Source organism: Lepisosteus platostomus, chromosome 3 (assembly GCF_059453375.1).
Source record: "Lepisosteus platostomus isolate fLepPlt1 chromosome 3, fLepPlt1.hap1, whole genome shotgun sequence".
NCBI lineage: Eukaryota > Metazoa > Chordata > Actinopteri > Semionotiformes > Lepisosteidae > Lepisosteus > Lepisosteus platostomus.
Genome location: NC_142613.1, coordinates 77,856,402 through 77,882,197, shown reverse-complemented (window position 1 = coordinate 77,882,197; position 25,796 = coordinate 77,856,402). Strand labels below are relative to the sequence as shown.

The 25,796-nt window shown below is 41.3% G+C and overlaps 2 protein-coding genes across 3 annotated transcripts in view; one reads left to right on the top strand and one right to left on the bottom strand.

Annotated features, from left to right (window-relative positions):
• The window catches only part of med23 (mediator complex subunit 23), a 32,284-nt gene extending 18,650 nt beyond the window's left edge, over positions 1-13,634 (top strand). For both annotated transcript variants that reach the window (XM_088626925.1, XM_088626924.1), the window contains 12 exons: positions 155-279; positions 571-776; positions 3,059-3,239; positions 5,023-5,193; positions 6,437-6,653; positions 7,107-7,343; positions 8,220-8,385; positions 8,552-8,624; positions 9,480-9,694; positions 10,946-11,066; positions 12,246-12,377; positions 12,949-13,634. In XM_088626925.1, coding sequence (XP_088483051.1) covers positions 155-279; positions 571-776; positions 3,059-3,239; positions 5,023-5,193; positions 6,437-6,653; positions 7,107-7,343; positions 8,220-8,385; positions 8,552-8,624; positions 9,480-9,694; positions 10,946-11,066; positions 12,246-12,377; positions 12,949-13,119 — 2,015 coding nt within the window. In that variant the 3' untranslated portion in view covers positions 13,120-13,634. The remainder of the gene's footprint in view (positions 1-154; positions 280-570; positions 777-3,058; positions 3,240-5,022; positions 5,194-6,436; positions 6,654-7,106; positions 7,344-8,219; positions 8,386-8,551; positions 8,625-9,479; positions 9,695-10,945; positions 11,067-12,245; positions 12,378-12,948) is intronic.
• Positions 13,635-21,097: 7,463 nt separating this feature from the next.
• The window catches only part of akap7 (A-kinase anchoring protein 7), a 67,539-nt gene continuing 62,840 nt past the window's right edge, over positions 21,098-25,796 (bottom strand). The window contains exons 8-9 of the mRNA XM_088626923.1: positions 23,710-23,812; positions 21,098-22,797 (exon numbers count right to left, since the gene is read on the bottom strand). Of these exons, the coding sequence (XP_088483049.1) occupies positions 23,757-23,812 (56 nt within the window). The 3' untranslated portion in view covers positions 21,098-22,797; positions 23,710-23,756. The remainder of the gene's footprint in view (positions 22,798-23,709; positions 23,813-25,796) is intronic.

Genomic DNA, 25,796 nt, shown 5'->3' with positions numbered 1-25,796 from the left:
TACCCACGTGTTTCTGCCATCAGGTCTTGTGTTACCCATTACCACTATTCACTGGGATGATTGGAGAATTATCCTTGTTCTTGTTCTAGTCCAAGTTTACATCATCTTTAGAGCCTATGATAACAGTTTTTTTTCCTTTTATGTTGTGCTTCAGATTTCTTTACTGGCTCGGACTCGATTCAAGGCACATGGTGCAAAGACATCCTGCAGACGATAATGAGCTTCACCCCACACAACTGGGCTTCTCACACCCTGAGTTGCTTCCCAGCTCCATTGCAGGTATGTGGAGTTTCTTCTTGAATGTGTACAGTTGCAGCTGATACACTCTTTGCAGATATGATACATGTAGCACACATGCGGAGTGCTTGTTTGATTCATGCTGCTTAAAAATGCTTAAGAGAGAGAGAATGGTGACATGTTTTTTAATTAGCCATACAGACGAGGTCTCTAGTAACACCTTAAGAAGCAGACAGAACAAGATCAAGGACAATAGAATGAGAAATTTTGAATGTTTGTTTAGCAGAGGACCTAAATGAACAGTTATTGATAATGAATTATTATGTATTTCAGGCATTTTTCAGACAGAACAACGTGCCACAGGAGAGCAGGTTCAACCTGAAGAAGAATGTGGAGGAGGAGTACAGGAAGTGGAAGTCAATGACCAATGAGAATGACATCATCACCCATTTCTCCATGCAGGGCTCACCGCCTCTGTTCCTCTGTCTGTTGTGGAAGATGCTTTTAGAGACAGACCACATTAACCAGATTGGTTTCAGGTAACTGAACATATAATTGCATTGGTACAGTTGCAGAAGTCACCTGCAGTAGGGTTCATTTTTCGGTATGAGCTCCAACATTTTGTTCCCTTTCCTGTTTCAGTAATGTATAAATTCAGAATGTTCTAAAATTAGTGCATCTTCAGAGGGTAGAGCCTGTTGTCTACAGGCAGCATGGATGGATGCTTCCAGCGCCAGAGGCAGAAGGCATGTAATGCCCACAGGTCTGCCACTGGAGGCCACTTACTGTCCTTAGGACTTGTGCTCCTGTGTAAAGGTCTCCCCCCTGAGCAGTTAAGGTTCAGAGTGATGGTGCACTTGCATGTGGGGTGAGTTAGTGGGTTAGGTGGATCTATACCTATCTTGTGTGTCACTGGGGATGAGGAATCGGAGCATGACGGTAGGTGGCCATTGGGCCAGGTAGACCAGGGGCTCCTGATCCAGGGTCTGAAGGTCCCCTAAGCTTAATGACCTCATGGAAGCCTTTATTGAACTTATACATTCCTGGATTGGAATATTTGCAAGGTCTTCATTTTCTGCTCGGGTGGAAATGGAAGGTTTTGCTCATGCAGTGAAATAGCTGAAAGGCTAATCGCCACCGTGTTGAAGAGCTGAGAGCAGCAGTCAGGCAGTTCAGGTGAATCTGGTGACGAAGTCAGGAAAGGGTGGGCTTGTGTACCAGACAGCGGGGCTGGCACACAAAGTGGCAGGTGTGTACGTGCCTCCAGCACCAGGACTGGGAGGCAGTTCTCTTGTTAGGAACGGCTTTTCACTGGGTAAGTGTAGCCAGCAGCCATATCACCCTGCAACTCACAACTGGCAACCCATTGAAGCTCAGCAGGTGTGAGCCTGGTCAGTACCTGGATGGGAGACTTCCTGGGAAAAACTAGGGTTGCTGCTGGAAGAGGTGTTAGTGGGGCCAGCAGGGGGCGCTCACCCTGCAGTCCATGTGGGTCCTAATGCCCCAGTATAGTAATGGGGACACTATACTGTAAACAGCGTCGTCCTTCGGATGAGACGTAAAACTGAGGTCCTTACTCTCTGTGGTCATTCAAAATCCCAGGGCGTTTCTCAAAAAGAGTAGGGGTGTAACCCCGGCGTCCTGGCCAAATTTCCCATGCCTCCTAATAATCCCCCTCTATGAATTGGCTACATTACTCTGCTCTCCTCCCCACTGATATCTGATGTGTGGTGAGCGTTCTGGCGCACTATGGCTGCCGTCGCATCATCCAGGTGGGGCTGCACACTGGTGGGGGTGGAGGGGATCCCCATTACCTGTAAAGCGCTTTGAGTGTAGTGTCCAGAAAAGCGCTATATAAGTGTAAGCAATTATTATTATTATTATTATTATTATTATTATTAATATTATTATTATTATAAGTGCGATGAGCTGCCCCAGAAAGTGAGGGTGTCTAATATGTAGTAGGGGTCCAAGTGAACTAGACTTTTTTTTGTGCTTGTATGAAGTAAAGCCAGGAAATGTCCAGCAGAGTGCGGAGTAGTTTATGTGCAAACATCTGTGGGGGGAAAACACTCCATGTTTCTCCTATCTATCCTGAGGCCTTCTTCTCCGAAACTGTTTAGAAGGGAAAAAAAGCAGTATATAAATGAAGAAAAATGGGCAATTTTTGTTTCCCTGTCCATATATAATGGCTATTGTAAACAGCAGCTTTTGTCAAGGCATGATACACCTGTAGCTTGTTCCTTCGCTGTTCTACATAAAGAACAGTTTGCATGAGCATTCGAATTTTGATTTATATGGATCGTGCTCAAAATTGACATTCAAAGATAAATCACTGCCCTCTGCTGGAATTTAGAAAAGGTTGTTCATGGCTGTCCTTTATGTAGGCACTTTAACGTTCTGTATATTTTTTCAAAAAAGGCCATTTTGAAACACAAAACTAGCAGTTGTGCCTATTAAATCTCCCTTTAAAAGTTCAGTCTGTAGAAATTTTCTGTAAAGGTTGCATAACAGGTTGTGTTCCCTTGTAATTTATTTGATTAAACTTCTTAGCCCCAAGGGATTGTCTTATGGCAAGTGTACGTGAACGATTCTTATTTAATCACAGAACAGTTGACATAGCTTAAAGCCATGTTCTTTTTTATGTACAACTCTAGGGAGTTGTTGTACAGAATTACATGTAATTCTGATTTAAAAGTACTGTGGTAATGTTTCAAGGCCTGGCACTCTGGTTAATATTTTAATTGGTTTAATGCCTTTGGTTTTTCTGAACTATTTCTGGAGTGTCGCGTGTTTCCCCCTGACCTGTGTCGGCCTGCAGGGTCCTGGAGCGGATCGGAGCCAGGGCTCTGGTGGCGCACGTCAGGACGTTCGCCGACTTCCTCGTGTACGAGTTCTCTACCTCCGCGGGAGGCCAGCAGCTGAACAAATGTATCGAGATCCTCAACGACATGGTGTGGAAGTACAACATCGTCACTTTAGACCGGCTCATTTTGTGTTTGGTGAGCAATTCTACATCATTTTGTTTTTCATTCATGCTGAAAGGTGTTATGCCAACCCCAATACATGCATGAGTTCTATTAAAGTGTTTGATCAATGGCTACCACATTACAAACATGTTCAGGAAAAGGCTCGTTTTTCACTTGCCTGCCTTTTTAAGCGTGTGCATCTGTGCCAGCTGATCAGAGAGACGATTATGTCTGAGGGTTCATGTGGGAGAGGATATGACGCTTAATGGGCAGCGAGTGTTGGCCAAACCAAACATGGAGTTTTGAGGCTACATCTTTTAGAAATTCGAGTGCGAAATACAATACATATGGGCCCTTTTCATATTGGAAAAGAGGAATTGCAGGTGTATGAAGCATGGGTAACCAAAAGAGGGAACGCATGAGAGAGTATCCAGACAAAATGAAATCTGGAGGAGAACTGTGAGAAGAGTCTAAAAAAGTTCTCTTTCATTGAAAGATAAGTGTAATTCCACCTATTGTGTTTTATATAAGTAAAGACCTATTAATGAAGTTCAGCGGAATACCCATTTATTGGAAGGCTGCAAGCAACACAGCAAATAATCCTTAAACTTGAGGGAGTGGCACAGTGGAAGTGATGGAAAAAAACATTTAAAACTCTTTGGTTTCTGTAATCTTGTGCGTTTCTGGAGAAGGGCGAAATAGCACAGCTGGTACACATGTACCAGACAACAGAAACAAGGACAGAGCAGGAATGTTCTCTCAGATTAACTTAACTAGCTAACACGAAGATTCTTGGGAATCCTAACCAGTTTAGAACAACTATTACTTGAGTTAGTGACATTTTAAAAACATATCTTAGTACTTTTAATAGTCTTGAGAAATCAACTGTGTTGAGAATATCAAAACAACCGCTGTGGTAAATGTAAGACATACCTGTGACAAAACTTTTAAGCATTTAACACATTTTTAATTCATTTCTTTATTGCCATGTCAACAAAGTTGGAATTAGAGTTTTCCCCAGTGCAGGAAAAAAAACAGAACACAAATGAGACTTACACAAACACAGTACATATTATTCTGTCGATCGAAGGTCTGTTCCACTTACATTTATGTTCACTCCCATGTGATAGTTGCAACATTCAAGATCTCCATGTTTAGGTGCCTTGTAGCCTCTAGACAGGTGCTATTTAGGAAACAGGCAGGACTATGTCTGATGCTCCCCAAAGGGAGAAGTCTAAAGGGGGAGCTGGCGGGAAGAAAGGGGTCTCTGGACACCTTCTTAGCTCTCGGTTGGACCTGAACGTCTTCAGCTGTTGTTGGGAGCACAGCATTCGATGGGGCTCCCTCATGATGAGGCTGGTGTTAACGTCCCACTTCACAGAGTGTCAGATGGCCGAGACATGAAACTTGAAGGAGTCAAGTTACTGACTCCATTACTGACATTTGGCAGCAGATCACCTCCTCCCCTATGAAAGACCACCAGCGACTTTTTAGTCTTACCAATGTTAAGCTCCAAATGATTGTTACTGCATCCCTTGTCCAGTACACTGCCCTCACTTCTATGTGCTGTATTTCTCAGTATTGCAGATATAGCCCACAACAATATGTAACCAGTACTAGAAATCTATTTCTACATCTGTATTGTCATTGTATAATTCTGCATAGTGGATTTTACATCTGCACATACCTGATTTATATGTTTACAATTCCAGGAGCCACGTTCACCTTCACATACAGTACATTATCCTCCCGCAAGTCCGGAGAAGGTGAATTACTGCACAGAATAGGACGTCAGGTTTGTGTTCTTCTTCTCCAGGCCATGAGAAGCCATGAAGGTAACGAGGCCCAGGTCTGCTACTTCATCATTCAGCTGCTGTTGCTGAAGCCCAACGACTTCAGGAACCGAGTGAGCGACTTCGTGAAGGAGAACGCCCCAGAACACTGGCTGCAGAGTGACTGGCACACCAAGCACATGAACTATCACAAGGTGGGATAAAAATAACATTGTCTCTGCACCAAAAATAAGAACTGTGCGCTGCAGGATCTTAAGAAAATTCCCTGTGGTGAGCCTGGAAGAATATCTGTTTAGCTGAGATGAAAGTGTTTATTGTACTGAATGCCCATCTGTCACTGCTTTCCCTGATATGCTTTTGAAATAATTCAGTATATTGTTCAAAGATGACTATTAGATTAAAATAGAAATGGCTTTGATCTGTGTGTCCTGTTAAATTGTACCATGCTTTCAGATTTTTTATGCTCTAAGGTTGAATTGAACTAATGTACATTCTAAACTCGTATCTGAGAATCAAAGACTTATTGTGGTTCTCCTCATAATACATTTTAAGAGAGAAGGCTTATGTGCAGCATGCCAGAGTGCAGCTCTGATAGGAATCATTTTTATTCTTGGTGGGTTGGAATTTTTTTCTGTCCTTCTTTAGTTTTAACTCACACAACAACATGGCCACATCAGGCAGCTGTCTGTTAGATGAATGTGGTTCAGAGGCAACATTTACTAGCAGACAGCAACACAAAACCTGACTCTGCTTCTAGGGGAGCTTGTAACAGTGCTCATACAGCACAACAGTTTCAATCTTTAACTCTACAACAAAGCACATGGCTCTTTGTTTTTTATGTTAAGGGGACTGTAGTCAACATCAATTTCAATCCCTTTCTGTGCAGATCTTTAGTTCTAATCAAGTTAATGCTGACTTTCATTGAGGACTCTGCATGATTACAATTATTTAATTTTAGTTCTGTCAATCACTGAGACGTACTGTTTCCAATTAACTTCATTTGATATTTCTAAAAAGAAGTAATGTTATAACCCCCTTTTCCTAATTTAGTAGCAGCTGTGGCTAACCACTCTTTGGTTTGCCAGGACTGTGGATTTTTTCACCTCATGACATTTCTAGGCTCAGAAATGTAGTTACTATTTACATTATTTTATAGGTTAACACAGCCACTGCTGTGTATACCAGCAGATATCCTCATAATGCACAATGGTTATTGGCTGAGATTTTGGGATATATAATTTATTAATCATTCAAGATTGATGGTTGAAGGTAACCTTTTAAAATGCCCTTTGTCAGTATTTCCCCATAGCTTATATCCCATCGCAGATAGTTAACTTTCTGTCCTCGTTTCATCTGTGATTAAATGTGACTGGAGTGAATAAGGAGGGGTGTTTTTGCAGTGAGTTAATTTAATATGAACTGACTGTCTTTCAACAGAAGTACCCCGAGAAGTTGTACTTCGAAGGCCTGGCAGAGCAGGTGAATCCACCTGTACAGCTGACACCCCAGTACCTCCCCATCTACTTTGGGAACGTCTGTCTGCGATTCCTGCCTGTGTTTGACATCGTCATACACCGGTTCCTGGAGCTCCTGCCCGTGTCCAAGTCTTTGGAGACCCTTTTGGATCACCTGGGAGGCCTGTACAAATTTCACGGTGAGGTCTGCTTCGAGAAACGAGTTCAGATTCCTTGTTGCGCTGGCATAATAAAATCTCAATGGTCCACGATCACAGCCTGTTCTTGAAATCGCCCTGTCTTTTATTTAAAGATTTGGCTGGTCTTTTTTTATTATTTCTGATTTCTTTAACCTGCATTAAGTAATTTTACTTTTTAGCAGTGATGTTACTTTTCGGTTGGTACTGCAGTGGTTACTGCTGCTGAGGTAGCCGCTCGTGGCCTCTAGACAGGTGCTGTTTAGGAAACGAGCAGGACTGGGTGTGATGCTTTGAACCCCCCCCGCGCTGGCGGGATGAAAGGAGTCTGCGGACACCTTCTTCAGCTGTCGTAGGGAGCACAGCATCCGATGGGGCTCCTTCACGATGAAGTACGCAGCAGGAGGGCTGGACATCGGTGATCAGAAAGGATGTTCTCCCATGTGTTTCCCCCAGATCGCCCCGTGACGTACCTCTACAACACCCTTCACTACTACGAGAGGCACCTCCGCGACCGGCCGCACCTGAAGCGCAAGCTGGTTCACGCCATCATCAGCTCCCTGAAGGAGAACCGAACGCCGGGCTGGTGCCTCAGCGAGACCTACCTGAAGTGCGCCATGAACGCGCGCGAGGACAGTCCGTGGGTCCCCGACGACACTTACTACTGCAAGCTGATTGGCCGATTGGTGGACAATATCCTTTTGTGCGTTTAATTAGCTGTTAGCATCACGTGTATCCAGTGGTGGTGGAGGGGGGAGAATAATGCCCTTTAAATTGTGTCGTTCTCTGTTCGGCATCCTCATGAATAAGCTTAGAAGGGTAAAGGTTCATGTTGAAATAGTGTTTAGTGGTGTAGTTTAGTGGGTACAGGAGGTATTCATCTGTCAAGCTGCTGTGGGAGTGAGAGCCTAAATTGGGAGTGACACGGGTCCGCGGGTGACTGATGCTCTGTTTCACCCTTTACAGGCTGACGGCGCATTTTCTTCTGATTTCTGTCACGTGCAGTTTAGTTCTTATGTAAGCAAGGACAAAGTCGATGCAGTCCCTGTCTTTCTGTTAAATCTGCACTTCGTGCGGACATGTGGGAACTGTTTTTTCCAGATTAAAAGATTAATTGCATCTTTTAAAATCTGGAATGCAAACAGTGGATAGTAGTTTACCATACAATGTCTAGCGTCGATGACTTGCTGTTTCACAAAACTTTTGGGGAAAAAAAATGCAATTATTACTGAAGATGAAAAGATTGAGCACAGCCTTGATTGTAGCGATTGAATTTTTAAGTCTTCAAGGCAAATAACATTAAAGAAGGTATTTTTTGCATTGATTGCTTTGCAACATGCTGCTTATAATTTAATCCTGAGAGAGTGTACAAAAGGTTCGCTCAATTATGTTGATGAGGCTTCTGTTCAGTATTAAATACCTAAAGGTTAGATGGAAGTAAAGGTAATTGCAACATAATTATAGGCAATTTTGCACTGACGTGCTGGTGTCTTTGCTTGTGTCCAAGTTGTGATGTTTAAAAACTTTTCGCTGTTCAGAAGCTAAGATCTCCCTTAACAAGCATGCCACCTATGGCTGGCAAGTCCCCCGGCCCCTTCCCGAACTGCGACTGGAGGTTCAACGAGTTCCCGAACCCGGCGGCGCACGCCCTGCACGTCACCTGCGTGGAGCTGATGGCCCTGGCGGTCCCGGGGAGGGATGTGGGCAACTCCCTCCTCAACGTGGTGCTGAAGAGGTGCGCCCTGGGCCCAAGGCTCCGCGGTTCTCACAGCTGGACGGTCCCTTACAGGCCGTCGGCCGCAACGCTGTCTTGATAGCGGCTGTGGGGCATTTTATAGGTTTATAGATGAATCAGAAATAGTATAAATAAATATTGACCTCTGTAAAACTTGTCTTCACAGCCAGCCACTCGTGCCAAGGGAGAACATTACTGCCTGGATGAACGCCATTGGGCTCGTAATCACGGCCTTGCCTGTAGGTGTTCTCGCTTCTCTTACAACAAAAGACTGTCATGGAGACTTGCGTTTTCATGGGCCGAGTGGAAGTAACGCAGTTCACGCCGAAGTTCACATTGAGCGGAAAATATGCTAGTGTCACGGCCCTGTCTTTCGTTACTTATTGTGATTGAAAATAGTAATTTTAGGGTCTTGACTTGAAGACGAACTTGAATTTCTGAAGCATATTGTCAGCATGATCTTAATTTGAAAGTAATTGCAATTACATTTTAAATCTAATGCTTGTACTAATCAGTAATATTCATTATTTAATTTGTCCTCCTCATAAATCCAAGAGATCTTAGTAGAATAGTGTTGGGTTCAGCAATTTTGCAGATATGCTCAGTTTCCAGGGGAGGAAGTCTGCCAGGCTGACTTAATTCAGATTGGGCATGTGGCCATGAGTGTTGATCACATTTAGATTTCACATTCGAAAAAGGGTCACGTTTGTAAAAAGAGACACATATCATCTCATAGTTGCAAAAAAAATGCAATGCTGTGTATTTTTAAAACCTTCTCTTATGTATTTTTTGTGCACACATTTTAATTTTCATGTTTCAAAACAAATAACAGAACAACAAGCAACATTTCTCTCATAAAACACCCTCTCATATTTCCCCACCCTGATCAGAATTCTCCCCCCTGCCAAAAACACCCCAGAGTGAAACTGTAATACAGTGTAACACACACCTGACATCGTCTACAGCAGCGTGCCATGCCTTCACAGTGTTAAAATACGCCCTCTGGATCACAGTGGGTTATCTCGCGAAGTCAGGCAGGTGTGTGAGCTTCTTGCCGCACAGCAGCACGTCTCACTGGGCGGCCTGTGTTTCAGGAGCCCTACTGGGTGGTTCTGCACGATCGCATCGTGAGCGTGATCAGCAGCCCCACGCTCACCTCCGAGACCGAGTGGGTCGGGGAGCCCTTCCAGCTGTTCGACTTCACGGCCTGCCACCAGTCCTACTCGGAGATGTACTGCAGCTACGTCCTGGCGCTGGCCCACGCCGTGTGGCACCACTCCAGCATCGGGCAGCTGTCGCTCATCCCCAAGTACTGTCTGTGTCTCTGTCTGTGTCTCTGTCTGTGTCTCTGTCTGTGTCTCTGTCTGTGTCTTCCTTTTTCTCTTGATTTTTTGTTTTAGTAATGTGGATGCACTGCAGCGTATGATAATATATGTGCATGTCTGGAATGCATGCCTTTTCATAAACTGGATAGACTAAAGTGTGAATATTAATGTGCATGTAACATTTTCTGCTAAAAAAATTCAATCCCATTAAGGCAAACTATTTTTGTACAGTTAGCATTTGCATGTGCAGAATTTAAATAATTTCGACTTTCACTTTATATTACATTTTTCATTACTGTGGATGCTTCCTCATAAGTCAAGAGCATCCATCTGTTTAGACTTCAATAATTCTGATATCGACTTTTCAGCTTAGTAGATTGCAGTTTCATATGTGGTGGCCAGTTATGATCAAAACTCAAAAACTCTTTTCACATGCCTGCTTCTGTGCTGTGGTCACAACATGGTATAGTGCAAACTGAAGCAAGTACACAGTGCTCCTACACATATCTTATGGCTCAATTATATATTCAATTTTCAGCATTACCAAATACCAAATTCTTACATATTTTGTAGGAGGGTTCTGACTTGGGTAGAGGATGTAAGTGTGGAAAGGACAATAGTTTATTTATATTTTGCTATTAGCCAGCTGTTATATCACCCTGCAACTCACATCTGGCAACCCACTGAAGCTAAGCAGGTGTGAGCCTGGTCAGTACCTGGATGGGAGATTCCTGGGAAAAACTGAGATTGCTGCTGGAAGAGGTGTTAGTGGGGCCAGCAGGGAGCGCTCACCCTGCAGTCTGTGTGGGTCCTTAATGCCTCAGTATAGTGACGGGGACACTGTACTTTAAAAAGGCTCCGTCCTTCGGATGAGATGTAAAACCGAGGTCCTGACTCTCTGTGGTCATTAAAAATCCCAGGGCGTTTCTCGAAAAGAGTAGGGGTGTAACCCCGGCGTCCTGGCCAAATTTCCCCTTGGCCTTTACCAATCATGGCCTCCTCATAATCTCCATCTATAAATTGGGCTCATCATTCTGTTCTCCTCCCTACTGAGAGCTGGTGTGTGGGGAGCGTACTGGTACGCTCAGGTGGGGCTGCACACTGGTGGTGGTGGAGGTGAGTCCCCATGGCCTGTAAAGTGCTTTGAGTGGAGTGTCCAGAAAAGCACTATAGTACGAGGAATTATCATTGCGTTCTGCGCTGATCTGAATGCCTGCCTCTTGCCTTGTTCCCAGGTTCCTTTCCGAGGTGCTGAAGCCCCTGGTGAAGACGGAGTTCCAGCTGCTCTATGTGTACCACTTAGTGGGGCCCTTTCTGCAGAGGTTTCAGCAGGAGAGGACGAGGTGCATGCTGGAGGTACCGTACAGTCACCCCACGTTCCTCAGGCCATCAGTCATCCTGTCAGTGATAATGGTCACCACGCTCGATTTCAGCTGTTCTTTTCTGCAGAGAAAATATATGCCATTAGTACATTTAACTGTGATAGTACTTTGAACTTCAGTGAGGTATTTCGCTTGATTGGTAGGAGTCCTGTCACAGTAAGACGCTCCAGTAAAATGATGTCCCTGCACTCAGACCTGGGTGGATGAATGGAGGAGTCTCTCTTGATTGCATATTTGATTGTTCTTGCCATCAAGAACAATACAGTCTGGAGTCGTACACAACAAGATAAATTTTAACTGATCTTAGTTTACTGTAGCAGGTTTTTTTCTTATGCTCACAAATTATTCTTTACTATTTTTATAAATCGTTTATTGTGACATTCATTGACATTGGAAAGTAAATTATCCTCTGCACTCATCTAGCCTATTGCTATCTACAGTACCTGTGGCTAGTCGTTTCTTCTCCTGCTCCAAAGAAATACACACGTGCTGATTTGTTCAATTTTCTCAGAACAGATAACGCTTCAGAAATGCCAGTGAAAATGTTGAAGTGTGCGTAGCTGGAGTTGCTTGACTGGCTTCAGACATCAAGAGGTTGATACATCTCTCAGCTGAGCAGTAGTTCTGCTCCTTATCCCATTTTCTAGGGCTTTGCAATGGGAAAATGGACTATTGATTTAGATTAAAGGAAGGATTACTTTTAGGCTTAAACTGAAAATCCATTTATACTTTAACCTTCACTACTTTTGTCAGTTTCTTCATTTCAAGGCCCAGTTTTGTATGTTAAAGGAGATTCTGTTCTTACCGATTTCATGATCCTCGAGTACCTCTAGGGTTGTAGTCTCTCAGTTTAATTTACTCCTCACCCATTCTTACTTCAAAGGTAGTTCAGCATATCATGATGCAGTTTGAGGAATGAATTGAAGTCATGTTAGATTTTTAAAAGTGAATTTTGCTCTAGGTTTCTAATAAGTGAGAGTACATCATCCTTTGAGCAACGTATTAATGTGTCAGTTTGGCGATGATACACTTCTGAGCACTTTTCAAGAAGCAGCTAGCTTTACTCATTAACTTCCCTTCACTTTGATCATGCAAGTGACCTTTGTCCGTTTTGAAAAGGGAACCGTTATTTGTCTTGACTTGATCTTCTCAGATTGGGGTGGCATTCTACGAGATGCTCCAAACAGTCGACCAGTACAGCAAGCATCTCTTTTACATGGATCCTGTGTGTGACTTCCTGTACCACGTCAAGTACATGTTTACGGGAGACAGCGTGAAGGACCAAGTAAGCAGATGACGTTTTACATCAAATAAAAACTGTAAAAGCTGATTAATGTCTGAATTAAATTAGTATTTTTCTGTCATAGATGACCTATTCCTTGTGTATCTGCAACCATATACCGGACTGCCTGTTCTGTGTCGCCCAGTTCATGAGTTGTTGCGTTTCGTTTTTATAGAATTTCCTAGTCTTTCTGGTTATATTTCATAAGAACATAAGAAATGTTGCAAATGAGAGGGTGCAGTTGGGCCTATCTAGCCTGTTTAATAGTTAGTACATACTGTAACTGGATCTCACCCTGCCCTTTCTCGGTAGAAGCCAGGATATGGACTTCAGCTACATGGGTGTGTGTCTTGTCCACACTCCCACAACACTTTGTGTAAAGAAGTGCCTCCTGTTCTCAGTTTTAAATGCACCTTCCACATAGTTTCCACCTGTGCTCTCCAGCAGAAATCCACCAGGTTTCCTTTGAGCTGCCATTGCATTGATTTCCAAGGTGGAGCCCGTCGTCGGTCCCCAATATTGTAATTTTTTTTCCCCCCACAATGTTCCTTTTCTTTCTTTGCCCATTTTTCAGGTGGAAAAGATCATCTGCAATCTGAGACCGGCTCTGAAGCTCCGTCTGCGCTTCATAACCCATATCAGCAAAATGGAGCCTGCAGCCGCCCCCCAGCCCGCGAGCGTGTCGTCCCCAGCCCCGCAGTCTGCACAGGGGCCGGTCAGCGCGCCTCTGTCCGTGGCTCAGTAGGGCCCAGCCCCCCAGCATGCACAGGGGCCGGTCAGCGCGCCTCTGTCCGTGGCTCAGTAGGGCCCAGCCCCCCAGCATGCACAGGGGCCGGTCAGCGCGCCTCTGTCCGTGGCTCAGTAGGGCCCAGCCCCGCAGTCTGCACAGGGGCCGGTCAGCGCGCCTCTGTCCGTGGCTCAGTAGGGCCCAGCCCCCCAGCATGCACAGGGGCCGGTCAGCGCGCCTCTGTCCGTGGCTCAGTAGGGCCCAGCCCCGCAGTCTGCACAGGGGCCGGTCAGCGCGCCTATTGCTATCTACAGTACCTGTGGCTAGTCGTTTCTTCTCCTGCTGCCCAGTGCTGCCCGGACCCTGGGGGGACACTGGACATTCAGAGCGGGGGATTTCCCCAAAGGACAGGGCAAACCGTTCCGGAAACGCAAACCTTTTTTTTTTCATTTTTGTATTTAGCCCTTTTTTGGGGTGTAAAGTCTTTTCTGCGCTACAGATGACGTATATTGATAATAAATTCTTGTCTTCGACCCAGAGTTGGCTCCAGTTAATCAAGGATGATGTCCTCAGAAAATTCATTATATAGGCATCATGTAAATGCTTATCTAATTGGCTGTGATGGAGATAGATGTGTGCCTGTTATGTGTAGATATGCAGTTCTACGGGATTGTTGTGTAAAACATGTTTAATATGACATGATTCTGAAGTGCCCTTGTTTCTAAAACAATCTTTTGAGTGCAAAGAATTATCAGTAATTCATTGCTTTTAATTTTGCTGATGTACTTTCTAATTCCCCTTCAGATGTGCTGCTCTCAGAGTGGCATTTTTAAAATAGTGCCCCAGTTTCACATGACTCATTTTATGAGCAGTGTATTTTTGAGGCAGATATTTTTTTTTATATATGATGATGCTATTGTGAAGGACATGCTTGCTAAAACTTGTTTTACAAAATATACTCATAAGTACTTGGGGATTTTTTCAGGCTTTTAGGAATACTGAGATGCTCAGTACACACCATTTATACACCAAACTTCATTTGATTACAGCTGTCCGTGACGGATAAGACCATGTTTAACAGTGCAGGAACAGCACTGCAAGCTCTGTGCAGACATCCTTATTGTAAGTGCATTTGCACTGACATCAAACTTTTAATTTAAAGGTTTGTGGTTATTATGAGACTGAGATATTTCTGTCAGATCACAGTAAGGTCAGGTCTGATTAAATTATTCAAAATAATTACTGGTACTTAAAGTTAACTACATGTCCGGATTATAATTGTGCTTATAGGTGCACCAGGGAAAATTGAATCATTCCTTGGTGACAATTACTGTACATGCAGTACCCTCAAAGTATTGGATGGCAAAAGTCAGAACTTATTTTTGCTTTATGGTCAAGCCAATTGTATTTGTGACATAAGATGAGTGTTTTATTTCTGGTCACTTTCATTCATGCATTGGATCACAATAGAACACAGACATACCGTGTGCTTTTCTAGTCATTAAAGTCACGCATTTTGTTCAGACATGAGAATGATGTAGTACAGGAACAACTGATGTGCTTTTATAATATTTCAAACTATGTATTTATACACTTTCTACCAATAAAACCTCATAGTTCAGGGGTCCTGAACCTGGGGCACCAGCACCTAGGAGATTTCTCATATTTGTATAAGCTGAACTTAATTATTTAATAATAAATTGACTAGAACTGGTCCTGTTTTAATCAAACTTAAAGTTTTGGGGTGATATTGAAGAAGAGTAATGTTGATGAATCATGCATACCTTGATTTCACATTTATCGCAGATTGTCATGGCACACAGAGACCTCCAAGTCTCTCCTGAGGGACGTTTCTTTGCCATGCCAGGATTTAAACCATCAAAGCTGAAAGAGCTTTCTTCTATTCACTGTGGTCTTGAGGTACTGTATTTCAACAGAAAACTGCTTGATTTGAGGCATCAGGACCTTGGATTTACTCCAATGCAAAAAAACATGTCTAGAAACCGTACAAAGTCATGTTTTCGTTTTAAAAAAACTAAGAAACTGCAAACTATCAGAGAAACTTTTGTTGAGTCTTGTGCAATGAAAATTGTTCAGCTGGTACAGTATGTGGTAAAGAACAGTGAAAGAAAATCAAAGTTCCTTAAATGATGTTCTCAAATTGCCAACATGTCTTCAAAATTCTAAAACAGGTTATTGAAGAGAATACACAGTGCAGTCAGCTGCTCGTCTTTATTTGGTGGACAGCTATGAAGGCCAGCACTTTCTTGAAAAAGTAAAATGTTTCTTTGCCAAGTGTTGGCAATGAAGACATGTTGGCAATTTGAGAACATCATTTAAGGAACTTTCTTTCACCATTCTTTAGATAGATACTTTATTGATCCCGTGAGGGAAATTGCAGAATTGCGAATGACTTGATGATGATGAGGTGGGGGCACAGGAGTCGGGAGTAGCATCCACACACAGGTGGTGTGAATATGAATAAAAAGGGATCCCTCACGCGTTTTCTTCTGTGTGCTGGTGACCACAGATGACCAGTTGTGATGCTGCCAGCACTGGAGGGACCTGCTAGATGTCGCCACAGCCAGGCAGCACAGGTCTGTGACGTAGACGCCATCAGGAAGTCACCCAGTGGGTTTTATGGGAGTTGTAGTTCTTAAGATAACGCTACAGCTGTGCGCAATCATAGTTTTTATACCCATCCGCCCTGTGACTGACATCTAACCTTTGGGTGTTGGCAGGCAACATGTATTAGCTACTGTTTGGCATGGATAAGCTGTATGAGTAGCCAACTTCATACATGCGAGGTCCCTGAACCATCAAACCATTATTGAATTTATTTAATGTTACTCTTGTCTTCCATAGGTTGTGTGAACTATCACCCTATTTCCTTTGATAGCCACTAGTATGTCTCCTTAGGCTGTTTTTCTCTACAGTCACTAGACTGAGAGATTTTAAAGAGAAAAAACAGTAAAAAGGGTAAGATGTACTTCAAAATAATTGAAGGTGTGTTTAAAGAGGTTGAATAAAAAGAATAATAATGAGCCATCAATGACAGATTTGTTTTGTGAGATGTCAAGGTAGAATTGGACAGGAGTAATAACTGTACCTGAGTGTATCTTCAAGTGTGTATTAGGGTTCAGAAATAGTAAGAAGAGTTTTAGAGGTTTTGTTACAGGAATAAAAGCAAGACAGTTATTGTCATGATGGTCCTATGACTTTCACAGCCTTGTGTTTCAGACATGAATGAACTGGCATCACTGTAAATTATACAAACAGAGAAGATGATTAGGATTAGGATTGTGTGCTACTCGCTGAAGCACTGCAGTTCTGCGGACCCTGAATATGGAATCTGTTCATAGTTTTGATTTTAATTGCCTGTGTTATTTATTAAATAATCCAATTAGTATATTTTGCTGCTCTGCCTTTGCTAACTTAAAAATCCTTTTGCCAGATTAGATTTTAAAATGTAACACCTCACTTGTATCCCCTCCCCTTGAAGCAGATATTATCAATTTATGCAGTTATGTGAGGTCATTAAAGCTTTCAAACTGCTTTGTGTAATTTGAAAGCATTTTTTGTGTATATAATAAAAACTTCAATTTACATCCAGGTCTTATCCATGGCTAACAGAGAGTGCAAGACAGGACTGCAACCTTGATGAAAATCTAGCCCAGTGCAGCCTGTCTGTGTAACGAGGAAGGAGACCAGAGCTCCCAGAGAACACACAAACACTGGAATCGAACCCAGGTCCAGAGAATAAAACGTAGGAATAAAATGTAATATATTGTAACGAATACTCCACTGAGCGTAACAGGGATCTTGACTGCCGGGCTGAAGACGGTCTTCTTTAGCTCAGCCGGTAGTACCCTGTTGAGCGATGCTGGAGACCTGGGTTTGAGCCCATGCAGTGAGGGATGAACTGGGGTGGGAGCGGCGAGGGCACAAGCTCAAGAATCCGAATTCGCTACATTGGTGTCAGCAGTGGGATGGAGTGGAGCCGCGCGGTGAGAGGCTACAAATGGCTACGAAAGACCTTAACATTTACTGTAGTTTGATCCTGCAAAGCTTCTTTGCTGTTTTGGAATACTAGTGCCAGTTTTGAAGTTTTAAAGTTGGAATTGTGAAAGTAATTTTTAAGACCTCAGAAATATAGAGCTACCAGGTAAACTACCTATCATTGTATTCATAGAAAGGTTAATAAACTCTGATTTTTATTAACATTTTTATTACAAATATGTTAAGAATAAAGAATCTAAGAAACAAAGGAGTGGAGGCTGTTCAGCCCATCTAAGTAGTTTTGCAGAGTGTAGCAGCAGAGTTTATCTGAAAATATATAGTATCAGGAAGCAGAAGCAAAAAATATCAGCTAAATGCAAACTTTTTTACTTTGCTTCCTGAAAGAAAAGAAGAGTTTGGTAGTTTGTTCATGTATAATCTGCATTCCATGTGATTTAGTTATTTGGGGATAAGGAGGTTTTTTTTAACCTTCAATGTAATCTTTTTTCTCCATGATTTTCTCCAGACTTTCTCTGAGGGAAGGACTTTAATACATAGTCTGGTAGCTGTGCAGTACAGATTGTCCTCAGATACATCAGCCAAACTGTAAAATGCTGTTTTTCTAGATTAGTATTAACGATTTCCAAGAGAAACAGCTCAATTGATTTTTAATTCCATTCAGAAACTAAAGATGTTTTTGTGTCCCTTTCTTAGTGGTTAGGGTAATAAATATGAAACCCCAAAAGCATAACAAGAGAAACCTCAGTTTTCTCTGGCACATGTTGTATAAGGGACTCTATACCTGTGTAGCAGCAGACGCAGAGTGACTCAGAATCATATGAATATGAAGGCTCTGCTGACAGAATAAATGCTTTGGCTTTGAAAAACAGCAGATTCATGTGGTTGGTGTTCCAAATTTTCACTTTAGGAGGAATAGATATAAATACTGGTCGCTCAACTGAGAGAGATTTTTTTAATCATTCTACACAACATTATTTTAAGTCTTTTATAAAAAAAATATTGTGGGCACTGTCTTCAACTAAGCAAATGAATTTATGTCGTTTTATAATTCAATTGTTAGTAATTTAAGTAAATGTTCTAGTCGCCTAATGTCCTTGGTGGGTTTTTTTGTGCATTTTTAATATTATGGCTTCAGCTCTATTATCTTTCAAGTTTAATGAAAAAGCAATACAGTCACAATATATAGGAGCTTTAATATTATTATTTCTATTATATTATGTACCAATTATTGGGACACAAAATATTCATTAAAATTATACATTGTTTAATTCAGTTTTATACAGAAGGCTCTGCTGTGAAAAGTATATGTTTAAACCAGTGCATGCTTTTGAATCAAGATAATCCTCTATCATAAAAGCACTCATTCCAGTGCAAAGTTTGGTCATAAAATTGTAGTTTGCTTATAATATAAGATAAATATTATCCAAAAGGAACTGTGCTGACTGTGTATATTGAGCATAATGAAGTTTTCAGATGGTATTGTGCCTTTAAAAGCTTTTCTCCTGACTGAAACAAAAGTGTGTATTACATACTGTGCTATAGGTGTTTCTTTTTAATCTTCTTAGGCAAATTTAAAAAAATATATTGTATAAATAAAAATCTAGTTCTATAAACTATAATTCAAATTGTACAATGTAGATCTTTGTATAAGATGAAATAATATTGATAAATTCTCATCACTGTTGTTTTTCTACCCAAAATGTGCCAATATAAATACAAACCAGCCCTTCTCAAAAGATTTACAGCACATTTCAGGATGGGCTCCTAGCGTCTGAGCTTTACTGGGTGATTCAAACACAAGCCAAACAAAAGGAGGTACAGAGAGAGAAGACCCAATTCCCCCGGAGCTGTAACTACATACAGAGATTACCCTGTCTCCATACCAGGGCAACTAAACCTGGGCTTACTCAAACATTCACACGAAACATAAAGACATAACATGGAATGTGCCGCTTATCACTGCCTGGGTCTAATAACTCAGATATCCAGTGAAACAAAGAAACCTCTTTTTTGTATGAAAAAGGAGCTTCTCTGCAAATTAATGCCAATGTGAGCATTTAAACATACTGTACATCAATAAATTATAAAAAGGATTCCGCTGATAAAGTCTTTAGTTACTTTCCCTCTGTATCACTCCACTGGGGCAATCTACCACAATACATTGATTCAATAAAAAAGTTCAATAAAATGATTCAATAAAAACTCACATGTTAGTCACTGACTTGAAAACAGAAGTCCACCAAGGCCTATTATACAGACTACAGCTGCATGTATTTAAATAGGGGGGTTAATCATTGATTTTTTGTAAGCATGTTTAAATAGAGTTTTGATTTTTTTGAAATAGATCTTTTTGCTTTTATTATTCTGATGGCATATTCCACTGGTACAAAACGAGGAGAGCTCTAGCTGTGAATCAAGAACATCTACAATTCCACCATTAGCCATACAGCTCTCTTGAATCTTGTGACATCCTGCCTTGTTTATCTCAGCCCGTTGTTCTACCTGTTCACTGACGAGCATCGTCTAGAGGGGTTTCTCACTGCCGGCTCCTACGCCACTTATGTGTCAGGGCAATGAAAGCTGACCATACATCTGTAACTAGCAAACAACATGATAATCATTCACATTTGTGTGGACTACTGAAATGGAGTTTATAAACGGATGTTCCTATACTGTATAAACAGAGGTGGAAACATTTTAATCTTCTTATTTTTTACGTACTTCTACTCTGTTCTGTGAGCTATGCCAAATTTTGGTGTATAAAATCAGTACTAAGTTGTTTATCACAGATGAGAGTTTCATCCCACAGAAAGCCTTTAATACTATTATTACCAATTCATGAAATTGCAGGTTTTCAAAAGCTTACAGTGACCATTGTAATCTGCAGCTTGAATAACAATGACAGAAATCTAGTGGAAAGTGGAAAGTATGACAGCCTAATTTGCATAGTAATTTTCAGCTTCTTTTAAGTTCTTTGAAAACTTCAAAAAGACACAGGAAAGGAACAAAAAAGACCAGAGAAAACTGAGACAAGAATATAAGAGAAATTTGGTTTGAAGTGAATAAGGGGAATAAATTCTAGACTAGTGGGTACACAATGTTCAGGGGCGAGAATGAAGGAGTGGAGAGGTACTAGTAGGGGTAACTCAAAAAGGTACAGAGGCAGAAGAATTTAAAATAATATGAATGTTTAAGGATCCAACTCCAGAATAAAACAACAGGAGATATTGTGTCAGGCGTGTGCTACAGATCACCCAACTCAACTTTATTTACAATGAAATAGATCTGCACGTAGCAAGGGGGAGGTCATCTGACTCAAAATTGCTGTTTTCCTTACATACACAGGGACAGGCCAATTGCTACCTCAAATCCTGAAGCTGAAGTGAATGATATGGTTACTGACTCCTTTCTTGTCCGCCAACAAGGGAAAGTGCTTTAATCTGATCTTCTTTAGTAACCAAAACAAAGTGGAAAGGGTAGAAGTAAAAATCTGTTCACTTTTGACAAATATTTTAAAACCCTTCTTTTAGATTGGTAGTCTAGTTATCATTTAAGAAAAGCAGACTTTAGAAAATAAAGAGACTCTTATAAAGAGAAATTCAGGAAATTTACAGAAAATGAAGGAACACCACTGGGGTAAATTTGAAAGTGAGTCAGAATGCATAGCTACACGGTAGAAGATGCACAGGAGAAATGTGAACCAAAGGTCTAGAGAACACACTTTAGGACTTGCCTATGGTTCTTGGCAAAACAGTGGTTAGTAGTACACAAATCATGAAGGTTTAGAATAACTGAGAGAATTACAGCTATTGGAGTAAAAATCAATACCAATTCCTTTTTCAATATTGCAAAAGATAATTAAAGAAAAAAATAAAGTGCCTTAGACATACAGGAGAATCTATTATAGTAGATGAGCATTGCAGTGGAGGACATTTAAGTTTTTTTTCAAGGGAGAGAATTAACACCATCATAACAAGAAATAACAAGATTCTGCTTGAAGTGCAAAATAAGATTTATTCCAAGATAAAAGAATCCTAAATTGTTTAACAAATCAGTTAAGAAAAATAATGGTGAAAAGAAAGCACATTAGAAATTGATTTAAAAATATCAGGATCCATTTAAAGATAAAAAGGACAATGAATTGCAAACACAAGTATAAAATTACATTATTAAGGACAGGAGATGTTCTCTTTACAAATGGAAATATGACACTATTACACATAGAAAGTCATACTGCAATGGAGTCTAAAAGATGCTAAAACATTCTTTCAGTATTACAGCAAAAGAACCATAAAGGGTGAAGTAAAAAAGATCCAGAATAATAATAGAATACTTCTAGACAATGAGAGGGAAATGGCTCATGTACCAAATTAATATTTCACCAAGGTGTTCACTATGAAGGAAGTCAACCACATGCCTCAGCGTTAGCACAGAAGAGGCAGCTTCTCCTTCGAAAGACATCTTTCAGAAGAAACATTCAAATATGCTGGGCTCACTGGTATCATATCAATTGCACTTAAAGAAACAAAATAGATTATTCATGAACAATCCATCCACTCAGTTTCTAACTGCCCTACAGTATCCAATATAGGGTTGCAGAGGAGTCAGAGCTTATCCTGGCAAGTATCAGACTCAAGGCAGGCTACACACGGGCCATGACTCCATCACAGGGCACACAAAGACACAAACAGGCAAACCAAGGCCATTTTCCCAGAAGCCCATTCAGCTACCAATATATTTAGGACTGTGGGGGGAAACTGGTGCACCTGGAGAAAACCCATGCAAACATGGGAAGAACAAACCCACAGCACTGTCATCTTCTTCGATCTGACAGGGAATGACTGGTGGGGTGCTCAGTCCCGGCTAAAACTTCTTACTGAATATACGGGTGTCTACAGAATCCAGCTTTCTCATTTCCTTGATCAGGCAAAATTAATAACGGGCAGGATTCTGTACTTTACTGACTCGCTCTCTTGGCCCGGCATCTTGGATACATTTTTAACCCCTGATTCGAACAGCTTGCAGTCACGTAGTTGGTCATGTCAGATTCCCAGTTCAGTCGGAGAGACAAGAGAAGTCATTGAATTAACCACTGAAAAATGTTTGGGTTCTAGCTTTTAAGGCACGACATTCCAGTTGATAATTGGTCCAAGTTGTTATCAGGTATCATCCTGGCACTCACCCTGCAGGCCCCTTATTGATAGATGTCCTCCGGGTGATGAGACAGAGACCTTGGACCCATGGTCTTAGCTGAAAGAGACTACAGTACCTAGACTCAATGGAGCCCATCTGCACCCTATATCCTTAGTGTGCTTCAGAATGGAGAAAGCTATACAACATCCTGGTCCGTGGACATCTCGGATGCTGTCTTTAATCAGTGGCCCCCTTTGGGCTGCATTCCTCTGCTTTTACACAGAGCCCAAGTTCTTTGGTCAAGATGACAGAAAGATTTCTCATAATCTTTAATATCACCTCTTTCTTAGTGTCATACTATGCTTTGACACTACATGTTTCCCTTGTATGCAGGTGTTTTTACTGGGTGCTACAGTTTCCTTACCCCCTTTGAAGACATGTCAGCTGGATGAGCTGGTGTTTCTGAATTGTTCCTGTGTGCATGTGGGAATGTGTGCAGGGTCTTGCGATGGACCAGCCTCCTGTCCAGGGTGTAGTCCTGCTCTTTGCCACATAAAGGATAGGATGGATACTTATCAGAAATAATATCAGGGTAATTCAGAGTTAGGAGTTTACAGTTTATTGAGATGATAAAAATAGTTATCCTTAGCAATACATTTTTTTCTTCTGCATAAGTCTGCATGATCTATTTTTTTCTCAAGTTACCCAGTTTTATAAACAATCTCCTTCCTGTTGCTACAAGTGTTTGAGAACAAGCTTAAATAGTTTGAATAGGCAAAAGACAGACAACATATTCTGTGCCAAAGATGAAATTCTGCTTAAACAAAACTCCTCAATTTGTTTCTGTACCATGCCTAGTAAAGGTGGTATCTTTCTATCTATATGATTGACTAAATTTAATGTTTCCAGGTTTATCTAGTGTTTTTAAAGCAGTGGAAATATTTTTTATTTTGTGCAAATCACATTATATAAAACACATATTGCACGTATTAATGAAGTAAGGTTGTTTCTTGAGCTATAAATATCACAGTAATGTAGATAGGATTTGTATCTTTTCTGTTTCCAAGCCATATTTTTCAGACAGTATTGCTTTAAGCAGTTCAATATTGGAATAAAAAGTCCTATTCTCACATAATCCCTGCTTTTCTTTTCTATTTAGATACTGTGTTTCTATGGTTACAGAGAGCATCAGTGAAAATCTTTGTCTACCTGCTAGTTGCCTGGTGTCAGGCCTGGTATATACTAAGAAAGGCTCTTTTCTTTGTATTAAAGCTATTTTATTTTTTCCAATCTCACATACAAACAGAAATTATAAAACGGCACATTATTTTAAAGGCTTTCAGAGAAACCCATAGTTACTTTACCAGTGTGAGTGCACTGCAATTAAAGATCGCTGGCTGAACAGTTAGGAAAACCGGTCTGCAGTAAGCAGTGTGTGTTACAGAAGGCGCTTACCTGCTGTGGTCAAAGTGTGGCTGCCACAGGAGAGGTGCAATTCTGAATCAGGGTTTAGCGTTATGAAACCCGGCGTTTCGAGTGATTCCAAATACAGTGTTAGCTGTCCAAGAACAAAATAACAGTGAGACAGATATTATAGTTTAAGATGAATGTTGTCTCTTCACATGAAGCAAAGAATGACACGGAGGCGGGTGTGGAACAATGAACTATATATTCAAGTAAAGTTTGGTTGTACAGAACATTACACTAGCGATCCGACCTCTCACTCTCACGCTAGCTCCCCTCAACTGACCTCAAGCTCCCCGGTTCTTCCCGGTTTTCTCCCTCGCCTTCCTGCGCCAAAACTATAACAGCCAGGTGACTCCTACAACTTAGGAAAATGGGATAGACCCATCTGATGGACTATTACTTGTAATTCCAAATAATACTTATAGATTTATTTATATATACTGTATATATATATATCACTTTACTACAATTAAGACCATTTAGTAAATACATTTGTGCTTTTGATAATTCTGCTTTAATGAGAATGGAGTATCACGCTTGGAGTTAATGGACTAAAACTGTTTTGAAGAAGAGCAGCTTGAAGCTTCTCATGCCCAGTATGGGCGTGCAAAAAAATCACCATGACCTGTGAGGTGCAATCCTGAAGCCAGCCTGTGTGTGAAGACCTGAAAGACAAGTCAGTGCGGTAGTTTTCAAGGCGAGTTTTGGTCAGGTTTATACACAATCCCCATCAAACCATAGTCACAGTGTGAGCCGTATTCTCACTAGGATGGTGTAAAGTTTGGAGTTACTGCAACTGGACCAGCTGTCCTTGAACAAGAGCAGTTTGACTAAAAAGCACTATTTAGCAAACAGTAGATGTCCTGATATTCCAGGATAGGTATTGCTGCAACTTGTAAGGTGTAAATCAGAAGAAGATTTGGGTTGATCATGAAATCTTTCATTTCAACATTCTGTGCAGGAGCCCCCAGGACAAAAGATACAGACAGTTTGTGCTATGTGGACTATCTTGAGGCCAAGTTGTTATGCTGTATACAGGAACAACAGTGTGTCAGATGTCAGTGGTATGCTTACTTTAATTGTACTTAGCGGTCAATTTGTCAAATGGTTTATAAACAGCAGAAGTTAGTGTTAAAGACTACATATTGACATATGAAAAAAATGGTGGTCAACTCGGTTTACTGAGGAATTCTACCCTCTATAGATTGTATAAATTCCACTCTATTTGCTGTTCTTTAGCCAAACAACTTGTTTGCAGAAGCAGTCTGTTTTACAGGCCATATTTCTTGAACTGTTCATGATCTGGTATTGGTAAAAGAAGTATAACATCTTCAAAAAGCTTCGGCTGTTGATGATATGCACCAGGTTTTAAAACAATAGGTCCAGCAGTTCATGAGATCTTGAAATAGTTTTCAAATGGGAGGCTCTTGGCACAGAATGGTTATCATGATTTCAAAGGTTTATCTGTTCCCAGTACTCCTGCCCATTATGCAGTTGCTTGGATGCTCAGTCTACTGGTTTCAACCATGGGAAGGAAGGGAGTAAACCATTACAATCACTGCAGACCTCCCCTGCATAGAAACCTACCAGGCACATTTTCTCCTGATTGTTTTAGTGAGGGTTACAACTTCAGTAAATCATGGATGCTTTAATGGGAACAAAATTGCAGTGTGGGATTGTACTAAATCCATCAGGGACAGACTGCATTTCATCAGTTTGAAAGGATGAACAATGACACTGAGCCAAGACCAGCAGGTCCTGTTTGCCCAGAAGCTGCTGTTTCTGTACCATGTACATCTTCCAAGTGAATCACTGGCCAGCGAGCAATTATCATTATAAACTGGAAAAAAAATAGAAAAATAAGGCATGGGTAATTAGAATACTATGACATGGGTTCCTAGTGGGCAAGGGTTGTTTGGCAGAGAGAATTTTGTTGCAGTTTGTGATCCCATGACTTGTATCCAGTGCTGGAAAAAATGTCTGCAACAGCCATATTTCTGGATGGTTTGATGACAGCGATGGGAACGTGATGTTTCCTAGACTTCAGCACGCAGGCAAAGGTTTGGACTGTGTTC